General features: G+C 35.8%; 1 protein-coding gene across 1 annotated transcript in view; it reads left to right on the top strand.

Annotated features, from left to right (window-relative positions):
- LOC5573805 (histone acetyltransferase KAT7) overlaps positions 1–19,099 on the top strand; it is a 356,986-nt gene that overhangs the window by 269,798 nt on the left and 68,089 nt on the right. The window contains exon 7 of the mRNA XM_021845622.1: positions 10,018–10,175. Coding sequence (XP_021701314.1) covers positions 10,018–10,175 — 158 coding nt within the window. The remainder of the gene's footprint in view (positions 1–10,017; positions 10,176–19,099) is intronic.

A 19,099-nucleotide genomic window follows, 5' to 3' on the forward strand; every position in this document is an offset into this window, starting at 1 on the left:
GCAAATATTTTTTAACATGTGCAAACATATTTTTGTATCAAAATTATTGAAAAAGTTTTCCAAAGTCCTTTTCAATGGTTTCACAAATGGAAAACCCAGTTTCAGCTTTGAAAATATTGTTTAGCTAGCAAAAATTTGAAAAAAACTGGCATCTTTAAAAAACTTAAAAAATCATTATTTTTGTGCAGTTTTTGTTGAATAATTTGAACAAAACAATTTTGAAGTAAAATGTGTTTTATAAACAGTTAGGAAACAATTGAATAAGATTCAAAAGCATGCAAAAAGCTTTGAAATCGGTTGAATATTTATGAAGTTAAAGCCAAACAAAGACATTTTTTTAGTGAAATGAAGAAAAGTTTGGATTAAAATACTTTTAACCTGCAACAAATGTTCATTTTAGACAAATTTGGTGTTCTACAAAGTTATCATAAATATAATTTAAAGATAATAGTTCTAAAAGTTTCAAAATTGAGTATAAAATTACGAAGTTATGGTGAATTCACTGAAGGCCATTTTTAATAACTTGAAAATTTACCTTCAAGACGCTTGCGCCATCTCTAAATCTTAATATTTTTAGCCCTAACCCTAGTGTCCATACTGTCCCGAGTCCCCCTATGCACAAAATATTTTGGATGGGAGAATTTTTCTTCGAAAATTGCTAAGAATTCATAGATATACGAAATAAAACTCGAATTTCCGAAAGTATCAGATAATTAATTTAATTAAATTGACAGAAAGACTCTCAAACAAATCCTCAGTTACCTTCGAAATACTAATATTCAATGTCCAAAATACGTGGACATTTTTAATATTTACACTCCTATCTATTTGTTTTTGGTGCCACTCTTTTTCTTTGCAAGAAATTTCCATCTTACTACTTTCGTGGATTCCATCTTACGGTCGTAGATTGCAAAAGTATGGGAACCTATGATCTAATTTATTCCAAAAATAACTACATGTCATCCGCTATGAACTTGGTTTATCAGCAAAGAGGGTAAAAATGTAGGACTTCTTGTTCATTTGAATTTAAAGAAATTCCGCGTAAAAGCACATATTTCAATTTTCTCTCAATCATGTTCTCTGAACTTCTACAATAAAATTATGGTTGCATAAACTAGATGTAATTGCTTTGAATTTTGGTTCATATGCAAACAGTTAAAAAAAAGGTGTTTTTGGTTTTCAGTAACATTAATTTCTGTTTCGATTCATACATGTGCAATCTTATTTATACCAAATAATGCTTGAATATTGATTTATAGACCAACATGTTGAAAATCTAAGTTTTTTTTAGTTTTTTAATCAAAAGAAATTTTGACTGTGATCGAAACTTATATTTCTACTCTAAAATGTTTTGTGAAATACTATAAGCCAATTACTGTTGAAGAAACTGCTGTATATTGGATCATAAGCAACCCGACTACAGATCATATCAAAATAATATCACAAATATATCATATTTAGTTATAAATATCTCCCGTTGATGAAATTCAGATATGATATGATAGATATGATGTAATATTTCCAATGATCCATGAAAAGATTATATCAGAACGTGTTAAAATTCATTTTAAAACATGTTACGAAAAGATATAACAAATCTTTTTACAATCTTGTTTTAACTGGAACAGAATTTTTGCTACATTCATCATTAGAGTAAAGTGGGGCAAAAGTTCGAGTGGGGCAAGAGTTTCGTTTTCAGATTTTTAGCTCAATTCAAAACAAAACTTATAAATGTCATGTGGGTTCGAATGTTATTCAAGTAAGAGACTCTCACTACAAATATCATAAAAATAGATTGAGATTTGGAAAAGTTATGGCTATTTGCTGTGTTTCGATGTGAGTATTGTAATTTTTTATAAAACTTTCGTTGCATGGAACTAAACAAAGATAAAATCTTTTTCAATATTTTATATAAGGGCGTTTCTAAGCTTATCATAAGGATGTTTTGAGGTGGAATAGTTTTTGCATTAATGCTTAAAAACCATTTTTGGGAGTTGTGTTTGATCCTTCAACCTTGACGCTTGCTCCTACGGGGGCCGGCGATGAGGGCAGGATCAAACATGTCGCGCGTCGGTCGAGTGAAAGTGAAAAAGTGGCGTGATCGTTTAGTTGTGTTTGATCCTTCGACCTTGACGCTTGCTCCTACGGGAGCCGGCGATGAGGGCAGGATCAAACATGTCGCGCGACCGGTCGGGTAAAGTGAAAAAGTGGCGCGTTCGATTAGTTCTTTTTGATCTTTCGAAGTTGACACTTGCTCCTGGGCAGTGCAGCAAGAAAGCCCGAGCAGTCGTCAGTTGTTTTCCCTCTCGGGTCGTGCGCCTATTTTCTCTGAGTGCTTTTATATAGCCGATCAAATGAGTGAGGCTGAAAGTGGATTGTTGCTGCTCAAGGATGACGGATCAATTGGTGAGCTCGTTTCATGCTACTATTTCTAATCTATAAAATATGTATGACTGCACCTTTAATCGTTACAACGCACTATGGTCCAGGAATCAGTTTTACGCGGAAAGATGCATTTTGAGCTTTAGAATGAAACATTAGACAAAAACGGTCTTCTACAAAGTTGTTTGTATTAGTTGAGCCCTTTGTTTGGTTTTATTGAAAATTAGGGTGGACCACATTTTCATAGAAATTGTGTAACTAACTTTCTTATTTGTAGAAATTATATTATACATGCTTCGGCAAAGTTGTAGACCATTCAATTTCAAGCAACTTTGCCAAAAAAAGTTTTTTTGTATCTCTTAAATTGACCGATATAGAGCTTTTTTCATACGGTGACATAGGGTGGTCCGAACAAAACTGGTTTTCTGGCTCTAGAGTTTTCAATTCAAATTTCTCATCAAAGTAGTCTAAGAAACACTTTTAGAACTTTGAAAAATGCGTAATTTGGTGAGTGAAGAAACTCGCTATCTCTTTCCGTTTAGGAGTTGTTGTTGTTTTTCTCTCAAAAACATGCCTACTTTGATTGTGAATATCTCTGATTGGGGCAAACATAAAAAATATCTTTTGACGGCATTCAAAAGACAAAATAAAATTGTATATTATATCAAAAAATTACAGATGTGTTATTTTTGTAACTCTAATAAAACGTCTTGAAAGTCAAATATTTTTTATCACAAAAACATTAATAACTTTTGAACTAAAATAGATATCATCAATATTTTTACATGAAAATTTGCGTTTTGTTAAGTTCTAAAAGTCGTTCATAGACGACTTTGATGAGAAAATAATATTAAAAAAACTAGAGTTGATAAACTTATTTTTGTTGGACCACCCTGCGATGATTAGGAAAAAATGCTCTAGATTGGTCAAATTTTGAGCTACAGAAAAACTTTTTTTGGTAAAGTTGATCAAAATTTCAAGTTCTACCACTTTGCCTAAGAGCATATATCAGTATTTTTGCAAATGAAAAAGTTGATTATATGATATGTGTGATATTGTGGACCACCCTAGTTTAAATGACACAGTATGTTAGCTTACATTTTTAGAAACAATTCTGTAGAAGATCATTTTTGTCTAAAATTTCATTTTCATGCTCAAAATGCAAAATAATAAAGAAATACATACTATGAAAATCTTCAAAATAGTTTTAGAGCCCTATCTTTCTTATTTCGGATTTCTCGTCAAAGCGGTCTAAGAACGACTTCAAGAACTGAACAAAACGCAAATTTTCATGCAAAAATATTGATGATATCTATTTTTGTTCAAAAGTTATTAAAGTTTTTCTGTTTAAAATCCTTTGTTTTTCAAGGCATTTTATTAGAATTACAAAAATAACACATCTGTAATTTTTTGATATAATATACAATTTTATTTTGTCTTTTGAATGCCGTCAAAAGATATTTTTTATGTTTGCCCCAATTAGAGATATTCACAATCAAAGTAGGCATGTTTTTGAGAGAAAAGCAACAATAACTCCCAAACGGAAGGAGATAGCGAGTTTCTTCACTCACCAAATTACGCATTTTTCAAAGCTCTAAAAGTGTTTCTTGGACTACTTTGATGAGAAATTTGAATTGAAAACTCTAGAGCCAGAAAACAAGTTTTGTTCGGACCACCCTATGTCACCGTATAAAAAAAGCTCTAAATCGGTCAATTTAAGAGATACAAAAAAACTTTTTTTGGCAAATTTGCTTGAAATTGAATGGTCTACAACTTTGCTTAAGCATGTATAATATAATTTCTATAAATAAGAAAGTTAGTTACACAATTTCTATGAAAATGTGGTCCACCCTAATTTTCAATAACACCAAACAAAGGGCTTAACTAATACAAACAACTTTGTAGAAGACCGTTTTTGTCTAATGTTTCATTCTAAAGCTCAAAATGCATCTTTCCGCGTAAAACTGATTCCTGGACCACTGTGCAACGGTGAGACGTAAATATGATTTTTCAACAAACTATGAAAGGTTCGTCACTGTGAGTGTCGACATAAACTCTGATTCATAAATTATTAATGTCTAATTTTTTTTTTCAAAACACCTTTTTCCTTTAACCTTTATTTTTGTAATTAAAAAAAAACTTTGAATGGTTCGACACTACGAGTGTAGACTTGCGAAGGGTTCACTTTATTTAACAAACTTTGAAAGGTTCGTCACGTCAAGTGTCGGCATAATTTTTCTCTACATAGATATTGTTCATATCAAATGAAAAAATAATATTTACATATAAGCATGTTTATGTCTCACCAATAATTATTTATCATGGTCTAATCGCTTATCAAAGTGAATCCTGTGACCCAACGATCCTCCCCATTAACAAACATCCCTCCCAGTAACCTTTGTGGAGATGCAGAGGCAAACACGGTCTCCAAATAGCAAAGGTTACACACTAACATTCCTTCCCCCAATCCCACCTGACTGCAAAGACGTGGCCGGCGCCGTTATTGACCATGTATAAATAGAGGCACTGAATTATGCACACTGAAGAAGATTATGGCCAATCCCAGCCGATCTTCTAGTTGATTCTTTGTGCATTTTCACTGACTCCGGTCAATCACGGAATAGCAACCATTGATATGTGTAGTCAGTCTAAGCTAAGCTAAGCTAAGCTAATGCTTAAAAACAATTTTTGGCCCATAGTGGGACAAAAGTTCGAATCAGCGGGGCAAAAGTTCGACCCATGTAAAGACTCACGGAAAAAAATACAATTTGCCTAAAATCCACATATTATCTTCAAACCTAGCGAAATTAGCCTTATCTTGCGAAAAATTTCACCAAAATTTTACATTTTCACTTAGTTTTATGAAAAAAACGGTACATTACAATTAATCCTGCTTTGGGCAATTTTTTTGATGAAAATTGGGTGTGTATTTTTCGGCAAACATAAGTTTACGGCAGGTATAAATTATGCCTGTCACACAAATATCAATATATTATGTTTTAGCCAGCGAACTTTTGCCCCACACTAGATTCGAACTCTTGCCCCATCGGTGGGGCAAAAGTTCGTTTGAGACAATCAATTTTGAAACTGTTAAACTAACAATGGGTAAATATTTTAACACAAGTTTGTTCATTAAAATTATAGCCAATATGTTGAAGATTCCCTGTATGGTATTTATTTTGCTTCAACTGCTATTGTTTTCCTGGAAACTTTGATTATACCACTAAGGTCGAACTTTTGCCCCACCTTACTCTATAACAAAATTGTATCACAGGTTGTTATGATATAATTGTGTTTTATTGTATGCAGAACATTTACCATTTAGTAAGTTTGTCGTTTATATACAGTATTGGACAAAACATTTAAAATCTGACAGCCCTACACAAAAACTGTGTTCAGCAAACTTGTCTATCTCGATAAAATCATCAATTTTGCTGAAGATATCATGAAGCTATTCCTTTAATATAATAAATTATATAATTTATAAAAAATCGTCAAAAAATTCACTTTAGTCAAGCCGTTACTGCTTTTGAACTTGTGATAGGAAAAATCAGTCAAACACATATGTTAAAATTCAAGTTATGTCTGATGTTTTGCGCAAATTTTATTTGAATCGGTCCTTAAATAACTTAGATCTAGCTTACCAAAGTTTGTCATTTTGTATGGAAAATCGAAAAAGTTGCAAATGTTTTGTCCAATACTGTACGTCTTTAACTGTGACATCACGTTTTTCAGCTAAGTCGCAGTAGCAATTTAAAAAATACCAAGTCCACTCATATGAGCTTAGAAGGCGTAGAACCAGTTGAGCTTTCATCACCCTTTTCTTCAAGTGTACCAATAGCCTCAACGGTAGGGGCATCAGGCCAGTTCGGTAGTTTGGTACATGTCTCAGTTCGATGACCGTTACTGACTTGTTTTTTTCATGTCTGTCATTTTCTAAAAATAGACTTACACACTTAAAAACATTTACAAAAAAAAAAATGAATTAAATATGTATAGTTTTTTCCCCAATTAATTTTTACCCAAAGCGGTATTTGTAACAAAATATGTTATAATTTTGATATGCTGTAGTACAAAATTTTAGTTATTTCAACAACATCCTGCATCTAATTTATAACAACCGGTGTTACAAAAAAAGATCGTAACTAAATAGCACATCAAGTTATAATTTTGATAGCTTCAGCTAGTCGGGCAACAATGAAGAAAAATGTATGCTCTTAGTTTTTTTTGCAGTATAAATTTTGAGCGTGATCAAACATTTCTATTTCTGCTCGTACATGCTCACTGAACTTTTATAAGCTGTACATGTCGAAAAAATGTATCATTAAACAACATTACAGAAGCAAGTTTTTAACTTAGCATCAATAAAACAAGTCTAGATCTATTAAAACTTATCTAGATTAAACCCGTAGTCATCAAAATACAGAGCCACTTTCTCCAAAATACATTGTCGAAGATACCAAACCTCTCGCATGCTTATCTAAAGCACTGCAGGTTTTAGCTGTCGAAATCAGTGACCTATAAAAATTTACCACGTGATCCCGGAGTTTCGCATAACTTTTTTGATTCCAGGGCTGCTAGTATTAATATTGCTAACATCTATCTCGTAGAAGACATAGGTCGTAAACTTAATTTAAATACAGGCCTAAGGTATTCGGCAAGTTGAAGCATGTCTTGAGAGCTCTTCAGAATGGTCATTCGTTATTTCAAATGCTTGCTTTGGTTGGCAACTCTGATCGTTAGTCATATGAAGCCTATAAAAGGGAAGGGGATAACGTTAAGCCACCATCAAATTTTGAAGATAACAATATCAGATGTTCTGTAAGGTATGTGTTGTATGCAATGCAATCTACAGATGCTAAATGCTCATGTAGCTGGCAACACTGCATACAATGAATAAAAGCTTAACGTCCAAAAGAACAGCAAGATAGCAAAATCAAATGTTCCATAATAGCCATAAAGTTTACCATTCTTTTGGTTGCATACAAAATTATGTTATAGCAGGCAACGCTGTTCAAGTTATATACGCAATATTTCTGATCTTTTGCAAGATGCTTAAGTCAAGTCAGGCAAAGTTGTAGTTGCGTTCTGGAAAGCAATATACACTTATGTTTGTTACGCAGGAAATTCCATTGACACAGAGCACGGAAAAGCTAAATATTCCAAAACCACAAGATAACAAAAATGCAAACATTCAGCAAAGAAAGAATGGACCCCAATCACGATTTTATATTTCATATAAAACTACAAATCATACACGATTCTTATCTTCTTAATTTTTAGGGATTTGCTCAGAGGATTTTTCCAGTGTGAATCATTCTGGAGTTGCTAATAAAATTTTTTTTTTTTTGGAATGCTAGTTTTTGTCACTTTTTTGTTATTAAAGTTTTATTTTTTGATTTTTTTTCTGATTTTTCATACACTCTTCTAAATCCTTCTACCTTGATAAGATATTAGAATCGAAAACGCCTGAGCCAGAAATCCAGATATTTATGGACCACCCTTTGTCAGCATAGGAAAAAATCTTTATATCAATCAATCAAGACCTACAGAAGTTGTTTTTTTGGAAAAGTGGCCTAAATATAATGGTTTACAACTTTGCCAATGCATGCATACCGTAATTTCTACAAATAAGAAAGTTGATTAATTCAATTCCTCAATATTAGAACAACGAAAAGTGTGTTACCAATAAAAACAATTTTGACGAATACAGTTTTCTATAACATTTGATTCTAAAGCTCCAAATACATCATTACTACTGTGAATTGACATAACAAGATGGTGTGAAGATAGTTGTAACTTATTTAAATATAAATAATATTTGTGATGTCCTCAAATATAATATTCAATACAGCGTAGAACAAATATAAATGGTACCATTTGTGCCATTTCCTCAATCACAAGCCCAACTTTTTGCATTAAGATATCCTTCTAAGGCAACCTATCCGACATCCAACGTGACATCATGTCTCTCAGCCAGTGTAAATTTATTGATCCACTTGGAGGGGGGTTGGCATCAAGATCGAAATCTCCTGTGAGCGATCACCTGCATCAGGGACACAGGGAAAAATGCTTAGTGCAGTTTGCCTCCCGCATTCAAGAGACATGGTTGCTCGCAAAGATGTTATAATTTACGAAATTAACATTCCTTTGTAGCTTTACCGACACGCACTTGGGGGTTCAGTCGTGCGAATTGGCGGAAATGGTTGCTCCCAAAACTTGCTCTGTTTCGCTTTTTGTATTAAAATTTTAAGTTGCCACAAGTTGGCCATATTTCGAGAAATGCGACTGTCGTTTCCTGCTGCTGGTGGGCATTGTGTCCATTCAGTGGCGCATAAATCTCGGCTTAATATGAGTTTATTGCAGATTCTGTTTCCTTCTACAAAAGAACTGCATCGGCGCACTTCTGAAGCGCGGTTGCACTTAATCCAACGTAAATTATGGTGTTTGAACCAGTAACTCTCTGTCAGGTCCAAGAACTGTGCGACTGCTGCTTGAAAGAGGTTTTCTGTAATATGTGTTTGTATTTATAACATTGTCTCGAAGGCTTCTATTGAGTGGCTGAGCAAACCGCGACGAATAACTTTCTTATGAAAGTTATTTATGGTCACACAACAATTACTCTCAAGGTGTTCCTCAGACAGTTATTAATGGAAAAAATCCATTAAATCAGCGCTCATCAGTAGATATCTATGGCTTTGCTGCTCGTTTCAACATATATTGCATTAATCGTGTTTGTAGATGATTGCAATGATTTTTGTCTAAAATTATTAATAATTTTATTTGACATTTATTCAATGTTTCATGAATATCAAAAGCTTGTACTTAAGACAAAGTTTTGATTTTCTGTTAATATGTGGATACATAAATTTTATATATTTGTGACATTTGGTTTGATGTGATTTTTGAAAGAAAATTTTTTATCTAGCATGAGCCATAGATATTAAACTTCATCTGACCATTTTATTGGAACACCTCTCATCGTGACAACATGTCTATTTGAAAGTTTCAAATAAAGAGGGTTTATATGGAAATATTATAAGTTGAGTTATGGAAGTATCATGAGAAAACTTCCATGCTTGCAAGTATGAAGAAAAATATCTAAACTTGTTTGCAGTCTACTGTAGATGACACGCAGAGTTCATCGTTTGGCGGAGAGGCCTGTCTCATCCACAAACAAAGATTTTTGACATCCCTGAGGTAATTCTGGTAAGTCAGATGTGAAAAAATGGATTATTTTTTGGATTTTTTTTTGAGGTTTTTTTTCTGATCAGAACACTCTGGGGAGCACCGTGTCTCGACGCTCGGGAATGTCAAGAATGGTTCATCTCAGACACGACTAAAATTAGTTGTACATAGATATGTCTCCACAATCATCGTCACGTGCCTTTGCAACTTGGTGACGCATCGTCGGCCTCGGCGTAGAACTCCGCGTGACTGATTTTTGCTGCGAAATCGTGTTTGTCAGTTGGGTGTTAAAAATAAATCTTTTGAATGTTCGCTATCCGTCCCTCACTAAAAGAAGCTGCCTGGGAACTAGGCTCTTCCCTAGTGAGACCTGTTTTACTGCAAATGAACCCTTTCACATTACGTGTCGTCTCTAATGTGCCTTACATGTTACTTTATCTTTTTCAGGCTACATGCTGACACGTGTTGAGGGCAAAATAGGATCGCCGGAAAAACCTTTGTCCGACTTGGGACTGATCTCGTACCGATCGTACTGGAAGGATGTACTGCTGGCATATCTGTGTTCCCGGGCCGGGACCACGCTTAGCATCAAGGACATATCGCAGGTGAGATTTTTTGACTGAAAAGCTTTATGAACAGGAGATTAATGTTCAAGACGAAACCTCGTAATTTTTAACTTGTGGGCCTCGTGGCCGGGTGATTATTGTCGTCAGGCATTTAAGCGCATCGTATCATGGAGTGTGGGTTCGATACCCGCTTCAGCCGTTGAAACTTTTCGGCTATACCTCTGGAGCGTGCTTGTCCGTTGTCTAGTGTTAAGTAACAGTTTGTGCAGATAAATGGCTGAAGACGGTGTCCATGTCTTTAAATATGTAAAAAACAATGGGCTTAAACACAATTTGAAATATCTCAGCAAATGTACGGAACATCAATACAAAATTTCCATCTACGGTTCTGCCCGCTCGCTTGATCCGCCAACCAGATCCAGAGCGAAGGTTGTTGTCCGGCATTTTTACAACATGCCCTGCCTATCGTATTCTTCCAGTTTTTGCCACCTTCTGGATACTGGGTTCGCCGTAGAGTTGAGCGAGCTCGTGGTTCACCCTTTGCCGCCATACGCCGTTCTCTGCACCCCGCTGAAGATCGTCCTATACCAGGCTATCGTCAGCTTGCAGGGCCTCTTCCCGCATGGTCCATGCCTCATATCCATATCATCAAATCAAGTAATCGTCATCTAAGAACACAATAATCAAACTCAGAGACCCTTACATGATTGTAATACAATATATACAAAGTTTAGCACTGGCAAACTTGTGAACGTCAAGTTTAATAAATTCATTATGAGGCTACGAAAAGTGAATACATATTTCACTTTGCATTGGTCCTCATTACTATGTTTACCGAAAACAACAATTGCATAATTATATTTGACAAGCAGGCACGTATTCCTCCGTCGCCCGATAGTATATATTTAGCCACAAATAAAACATGCAACGGAAAGAACGCAAAATCATCTGCTACCTTTTATCATAATATTATCACCTTCCATGCGAGTCTTTTTTTTCTCCTTCAAAATCATCCGATAATATCCATTCAAATTAGAGCATTTCCAGCCAAGATGTAGAGAAGGTAGAAAAATCTACATAATAAGTATCATCATCCTGGAACGGCCCCACAATAATGCAGAGCAGCAAACTAAACCGGATTGAGGATCCTTCTTGGCACTTGAGGCACATCCCTGCGTCGTGCTGCTCGAAGTCGAAACCGGCGAACATCTTGCACCAGCACGGTAATTGTCGTCGTTTATGGCACATGCGGCTTGTTGCAATTCACCGGGGGATGATCGCCATTCACAGTAAAAATTAACCTGTAATATCACGTCAGTCTCGTTGCAAATATGGTGTACAATACCATCCGGAGACTTCTGATTGGGGGTCATGTAATCGATAGATCCGCCTTGAGAAATCGACAAAAAAGATGCATAAGTTTGACCGGGATTTGAACCATGATCTAGAGCGAGTGAGACTCGCGTTCGATACCATCTCACCATACTGGAGGAAGTGAATAAAATTCATTACAAGCACTGTATTGTTGCTCGAAATGGATTTCGATCGAATTCGATTATGTTTTGAGCTGAATATGATATGATCGTATTCACGTATGTCGATACTATTTTTTTTTTGCTGTGTATCACGAGAGGTTCAGGTCATTATGTTTGGTTTTTTCGGGGCATAAGTAATTTCGTCTTCGGTTGTAATCTGAAATCATGACAGATGTCGATAAACTCCTTTGGGTCTTGGCGTTTTTACCGACATCGCACAACTGCGTCGTTTTTTTCTGCAAGGGAGGGAGGTTGTCAGATCAAGAGCACGAGGACAGTGGTCAGCAGCCGTTGAATTTTCTTCTACTCCCAGGACCTCCATCACAAGACAGGTTGATTGCGCAGCCAAGGAGAGAAGGAGTTGCCGAAATTGATATTTATCGAAATTATCTTCCGAATAATGCGACCGGCCATCGTGTATCGAGTAATGATGTATGGCTTTCGAGTGCGATGAGCTCATTTGATGCAGGAGCGGACATAATGACGCCAACATGTGAATAAATGTTTTATGGAAAACGTTGAATGAGATCTACCGCATGTTCGGTTTTTTAATTTAATTCCAGAGAATACATGTTATAGTGAAGTTCACTCCAGTTCAGTTATTGCGTGACTGGTAAGCATTCATAAGACCTTGGTTAAATTCGCAAAGCGACCCTAAGTTTCGCTTTTTCTAATATGATCATTTCGAGATGTAAATTATCAAGATTAATTTAGAATCACTAATTTGTTTTGAATTACTCACGCTCACAGTACATTGATACATGCAATTTTTGCCCCTTAATTATTTTTAAGAGGGATTCATTCGTTCCCAATAATTTTGACAGTAGAATTTTGTTTTCAACTTCCTTGACAGAATATATGCCACGAATTCCTAATTTCTGACCTATTCTTACGAATTCTTAATTTCCCTGACCTATTTTTACAACTAAATTATTGTGATCTCTAGGATCTAATTTCCATAATTTTTATCCGATTTTTTAGCAATTCTTTTTTCCATCATTCGCACTAAGTTACCAGCCCACTGAAGTCTGCCGTATTTTACACGCTCCATAAATTGACATCTTTGTACACTTGATACAACTCGTGACTTATGCGTCTGCGCCACACACCAGTTTCCCACCGAGTATTGTCCGCAGTACTTTACGCTCGAAAACACCGAGAGCTTTCCAGTCTGACTCTTTCAACGTCCACGCTTTGTGCCCGTAGAGAGCCAGCGGAAGAATCAATGTTATATATAGGGCGAATTTTGTTTCCGTTTGCAAGCTGCGGGACCTAAGCTGGTTACGTAGTCCGTAGAAGGCCCTATTCGCAGCCGCAATACGTCTTTTCACTTCGCGGGAAACGTCATTGTCACATGTCACAAGTGTTCCAAGGTAAACAACTTCAAACACATCCACATCAAACATTAACTTAGCACCTACACCACCAAGCCTGACTCTATCTCTACCTGCAACCATGTACTTCGTTTTGGTAGAATTAATGGTCAGGCCTATCCCCGCTGTCTCCCTCTTCAGAGGCACGAAGGCGTCTTCCACTAACCTGCGATCGATTCTAATTAGGTCTATATCGTCCGCAAAGCCAAGGAGCATGTGCGACCTTGTGATAATAGTGCCATTTCTCTGCACGTCAGATCTCCTAATAACACCCTCGAGAGCAATGTTGAACAGTAAATTCAATCCGTCTAACGTCACGAACGAGGTTGACACCTCGTATGCGATCTGAACACTTGATTTCGAACCATCCAGCGTAGCACGTATCAGCCTAATTGGTTTCGCCGGAAAACCATGTTCAGACATTATCTGCCACAGCTATTTTCTTTTCACTGAGTCGTACGCTGCCTTGAAATAAATAAACACATGACCCTTTACGTGCTTACCAAACGCTTTAGGTTTCTGCTCGTTCTAAACGTGTTTGACCATAATGGTCCTCCCTACCTCAGTAGAGATATAACGCTACGCCTGTCAGGAGCTTGCGTTTACTGGTAATCACAGCAAAGCTTTTAGACATCATCCTCGATAGCGCCGCAATAGCCATGGATGCCTTTTTACATACATATTCAACGTGGCTAGCGAAGCTGAGCTTGTCATCGTTAATTACCCCAAGATGCCTAAGGGATCGCTTGGACTCTATGGTGCTACCGAGATAAGCTCCCGTTGCTTGGGCTTGCGATTGTTGACCACCCCCACCTCAGTCTTGTGACGGGCCAGTCCTAGTTTCCTAGACCTCACCCATTACTCAACTTACTATGGAGATAGAGTGCGCTTTACAGCACTTTACTTCCTCCATCGATTCGCCATAGACCACTAGGGTGATATCGTCGGCAAAGCCAACAATCTTAACAACCTTCAGAAGGGACAGCCTCAGTACGTCATCGTACATCGCATTCCATAACATCGGACCCATGATTGAACCTTGAGGTACTCTCGCGGTAATTTGAATGCTTTTCTGCCCTTTCCCTGTGTCTTACAGTAGAAGCTTACACAACTGCACCGGTACCTTAAGCATAAGCATAGATGACCATTAGAGTAATGCAAATTTTGAAATTTTTGCTCCCCTATGCTTGCACGATTTATATTATGATAAATAGCATCCCCCCAAAGTTTGAAATGATTCGGAATAAATTTGACTGTGCACAAGCCATTTGAAGTTTATATAGAGATTACTATGAAAAACGCCAACTTTTTGTGTCCAGGCGTCTATCTCTACGACATAATGTTTTATGGAAAAGTGAACAACCTCTGCACATGTGAAATCCTTTCAGCTACAACTTTGCTGAAGACCACATTTTGATAGGACTTAAGGATAAATTGCTATTCTTAATCATAATCTGGGTTTGCAGTTTGCATGCTTAACCAACTGCTCGGCAGGCAACAGTGGTGCTCCTGGCGGGTAGAATAGATCAAAGTAATCCAGGCTACTATGTTCTACAGCAAAACAGCAGTGTTGCTCTGAAAGTAATTAAATGATCATCTTAGCATGATTTAGACTTTGTAATCACTAATAACATATTATCCTTACGTCCCATCAAAATGTGGTCTTCGGCAAAGTTGTAGCTGGGAAGATTTCACATTAGTAGAGTTTGTTCACTTTTCCATAAATTAATATTACGAGCAGTTAGAGGACTGAACACATAAGGTTTGTCTTTACCATAGTAATTTCCATAGAAACTTCAATTGGCCTGTGCACAACCAAATTTCTTCCAAATTACTTGAAATTTTGGGAGAATTATTTTCATCATTATTGACACCGTTTAAGCATAGGGGAGCAAAAACTTCAAAATTTGCATCAGTCTAATGACCATACAATTCGTAGTTGCTACTCCGTGATTGACCAGAACAATCGGAGTTGCACAGAGATTTAATGAATGGGGCTTTGGATTAGCTTACCATTCTCAATGTGCACAAATCGAGAGCTCAAATTTTAAAAGTCAATAACGGCGCTTTCCACGTCCTCACGGTCATAGGGGGAAGGGAAGGATTGTTAGTGTGACTATCGATGTTACTAGAATCCGAGATCACCTCTGCATCTCCGCGGTTGTCATGGAAAGGATATTGAGTTAGTGGGCAGGGTTATTATGCCACACGTTTAGCCTTCACCTTGGCAAGTGATGCGACTCATGCAACCTCAATTCAAATACAACATTTTTTTTTATTGTAATGTAAACCACCAGTATGTTGACACCTCTGGTGACAAACCTTTCAAAGATTTTTACACATACAAAAACAAGCAAAAAAAATGTGAATGAGGGATTCCACGGAGGCATGCAAGTCGATTCTGATCGACCATTTCAAAAATATCTGAAACTTTGCACAGTTTTTCAGTTCCATCTAAATCGTCATTTTCCGATATCAAATCTTCAAGTTGAGTCACGACTAACTTTTCAAAAGGGTGTATGTGAAAATGGTTCAAAAATATTCAAAAAGCTGCACAGCAAAAACGGTTCGTTCGATTGTTAGACAACTAAAGAAACAAAGTTAGACAACTAAATAAAGATTCCAAAAAAAATACACACAGTAAAAAAACATTTTTTTGCATTAAAAAACATCATTTTTGTCACCAAAACTCAAATATCTCAAAACCCTATCGGAATACCAACGTAATTTTTTGAGGGAAAACGGTCCATTATATCAGCTATCTACCATAAAAATTTGGTGATGGTAAGCCAATAAACAAAAAGATTATGACATTTCAAATATTTCACAAATTTGACACTTAGTAAAATTTTTTTTTTTTCATTGTTAATTTTTTTTAGGGCCGCAGTTTGTTGCTGAATTTTTTGTTAAGGGTACCACATGAGGTTAACAAGTTGTTTTCATGATATTTTATTTAATTATTCATAACTATTATAGCATCTATTAGAAAGTTAGACGCGATCCAGTGTTGTGATCTAAAGTCTTGATAGTGTCATATTTTTTTATTGTACGTAACTGAAGAAAAATTCTCTCAATAGTGTTGAAACCTTTTGATAAAAGAAACCTATAAGAAATCTAATATTGAAGACAAAAGCTACAAAAAAAATTTCTATACAGGTATACGACTAGTTTACCTGCAAAAAGTTTACCTCGTAGAGAACAAGGCGGGTCTATACCCAGGTGATCTAGTATACGTAAAGCAGGTCGGTTTTCTCGGCGCTGGTTTTCTCCACAAAGTTAAAATCTGATTACACCTGGGTATAGACCCGCCTTGGTAGAGAATAGACTTTGTTAATCATATTTGGGAGAAAGCGAGTAACTTCAACAACATCAAAAACATGATAGGTACATACCATGAACATACTCACGAAAAAGCTAAAAATATACTACCACTATGGTTATAAAAGATTTAATTGTAAAATTTTTCTTCAGTCAAGCAAACGACACCAAACTAGTCAGTAAAAACTTAAAAGTGATTTTGTTTATTAAAATCTAACGAGCAACATGAGTAGTCGCTTTCTCAACTGTTGCAGGCCGTTTGCAGAAAAAAAGTGTTTGAAAGAACTACGAAATCTCACCGAAAGCACCATAGATAAACTGAAAGCGGCTGGTTATGCTCCAATGTCTACATCACATTGAATACAAATTTACGCATTTGTACGTCCTGCCGTTTAAACGTTGAAAAACGGGCAATATGTACATCATCGGTGGATCAGGTTGTAGGAAGTTCGAAAACAACAACAACTGAGGAATTACTAGATGCACCGACAACAACTGAGGAGTTACCAGAAGTACCAAGTGCAGATAGTCTTGCCACGGTACCATCAGCGACATCTGTTTCAACAAATCAATCAGAAGATGAGTGCATCCAGAAGGTCAACATCGAACGCTTCAACGAAGGGATAGCTGGAATAAAAGTGACTCCGATTAAATGGACGAAGATGGGTTACGTCAATTATCCCGAGAAAAAATACCGTGAAATCAAAGAAGCTGTACGAAGAAACCTCTTCAAATTAGGACCTGAGGATGTGGAAAATACAGACTACGATGAGGTAATTATGAATATGAAGGAAAGGTTCTCGAATCTAGCCACGACAAGGAAAGAAAAATTATTGATTTTGTCGATGCTGCCAAGCTCGTGGTCTATTCAAGACGCCATTGATGAGTTCAAAACCAATAGAAATACAGCAAAAGAGGCAAAACAATTCAAAAATAACTGTCTTGCAACCAAAAATGCTAGGTCGAGTACTTCATTAACAGATGAGACAAAAGAAAAAATAATTCAATATTTTGAAGACGATGTAGTAAGTAGAGCTATGCCTGGCCAAAAAGATTATGTATCTTTAAAAAAAGATGGAAAGCGTCAAGCAATCCAAAAACGATTAATGATGACTACTTTGAAAGAAGCGTATACACGCTTCAAGGAAATTAACGAAAATATTAAGGTAGGTTTTTCCTCATTTGCGAGCCTTCGTCCAAGGCAATGCAAGCTTCTATCCAATTCAGGAACACATAATGTTTGTGTGTGCACAACACACGAAAATATTAACCTAATCTTACATAGTTTGAAAAGAATCAATTTATCAAAGGATATTAAAATGTTAACTGGTAGTCTTTTGTGTGAAAATACAACATCAAATTGCTATCTACGATCTTGTTCGGATTGACCAGATTCTTCATCATTGGAAAATACTTTATTCGCTGAGTTGGAAGAAAATTATATTGATCAGTTATCATTTGAGCAATGGGTGACCACGGATAGGTGTGACCTGTAGATGAGTTTGTGTCATTTTTTTGCTTGAAATTAGAAAGTTTAATTCCTCACGACTTTATTAAAACAGAGCAATCCCGCTTTTTAAAAAATACGAAAAATACATTACAAGATGGTGAATTTTTAGTCATTTGTGATTTTTCTGAAAACTATAGCTTTGTATTGCAAGATGAAGTGCAGTCCCATCACTGGAACGTACAACAAGCTACAATTCATCCATTCGTTATTTATTTCAATGGAAGTACGCAAATTGAACATTTAAGTTTTATTGTAATTTCCGAAGATTTAAGACACGACTCAGTATCTGTAAATTTGTTCATTGCCAAAATGATTATCTTTTTACGCGTTGATAAGGATAAAGAAATCAGAAAGATATATTTCATGTCTGATGAAGCAGCATCGCAGTACAAAAACCGTAAGAATTTTTCGAGCCTATGTCAATTTAAATCAAAGTACGGAATTGATGCAGAATGGCATTTCTTTGCTACGTCACATGGCAAAGGTCCTTGTGATGCTATTGGAGGAACCATAAAGCGCATGGCCACAAGAGCAAGTTTAGCCAAAGAACGTGAGCATCCAATTAAAACTGCAAAAGAACTATTTGATTGGGCGAATCGCAGAAAAGAAGAAGATTTAACAAAATTATCATTTTGTTTTACTACTACTGAAGAGTACGAATTAACGGCATCAGAGCTCAGCGAGCAATATAATAACGCGAAAACGATCCAAGGAACCCAAAAATTTCACTGTTTCATTCCATTGTCAGAAAATAAAATTAAAGCAAAACTATACTCGAACTGTACTGATAATGATGCAAAAGTGTTCGATATTGTAAAAAAAATTGAATAACAATAAATAAATAAATAAGTATTAATAAAATGTTTTCATGATCTCATAACGCATACCCAAATCCAAAACTTTTAAAGTTTATATATAACATTTAGAAACTCATCGATCATACTCTAAAAAAAAAAATATCCTGGTAAAAAAAAAATTATTTTCGTGTAATCTGTTAATTCATTTTAATTTATACATATATACATATACATATAATATTTATACATATACATAATATTTATACATATAATATACATAATACTAATGAATACATGAAAACGACTTGTTTAATTCACGCAAGGCCCTTAACAATAAAATCAGCAACAAACTGCGGTTCCCGTAATAATTTACACCGAAAAAAAAAATTTTTTTTTCTACTAAATGTGAAAATTGTGACATGTTTGAAAT

This window comes from Aedes aegypti, chromosome 2 (assembly GCF_002204515.2).
Source record: "Aedes aegypti strain LVP_AGWG chromosome 2, AaegL5.0 Primary Assembly, whole genome shotgun sequence".
NCBI classification, from domain to species: domain Eukaryota; kingdom Metazoa; phylum Arthropoda; class Insecta; order Diptera; family Culicidae; genus Aedes; species Aedes aegypti.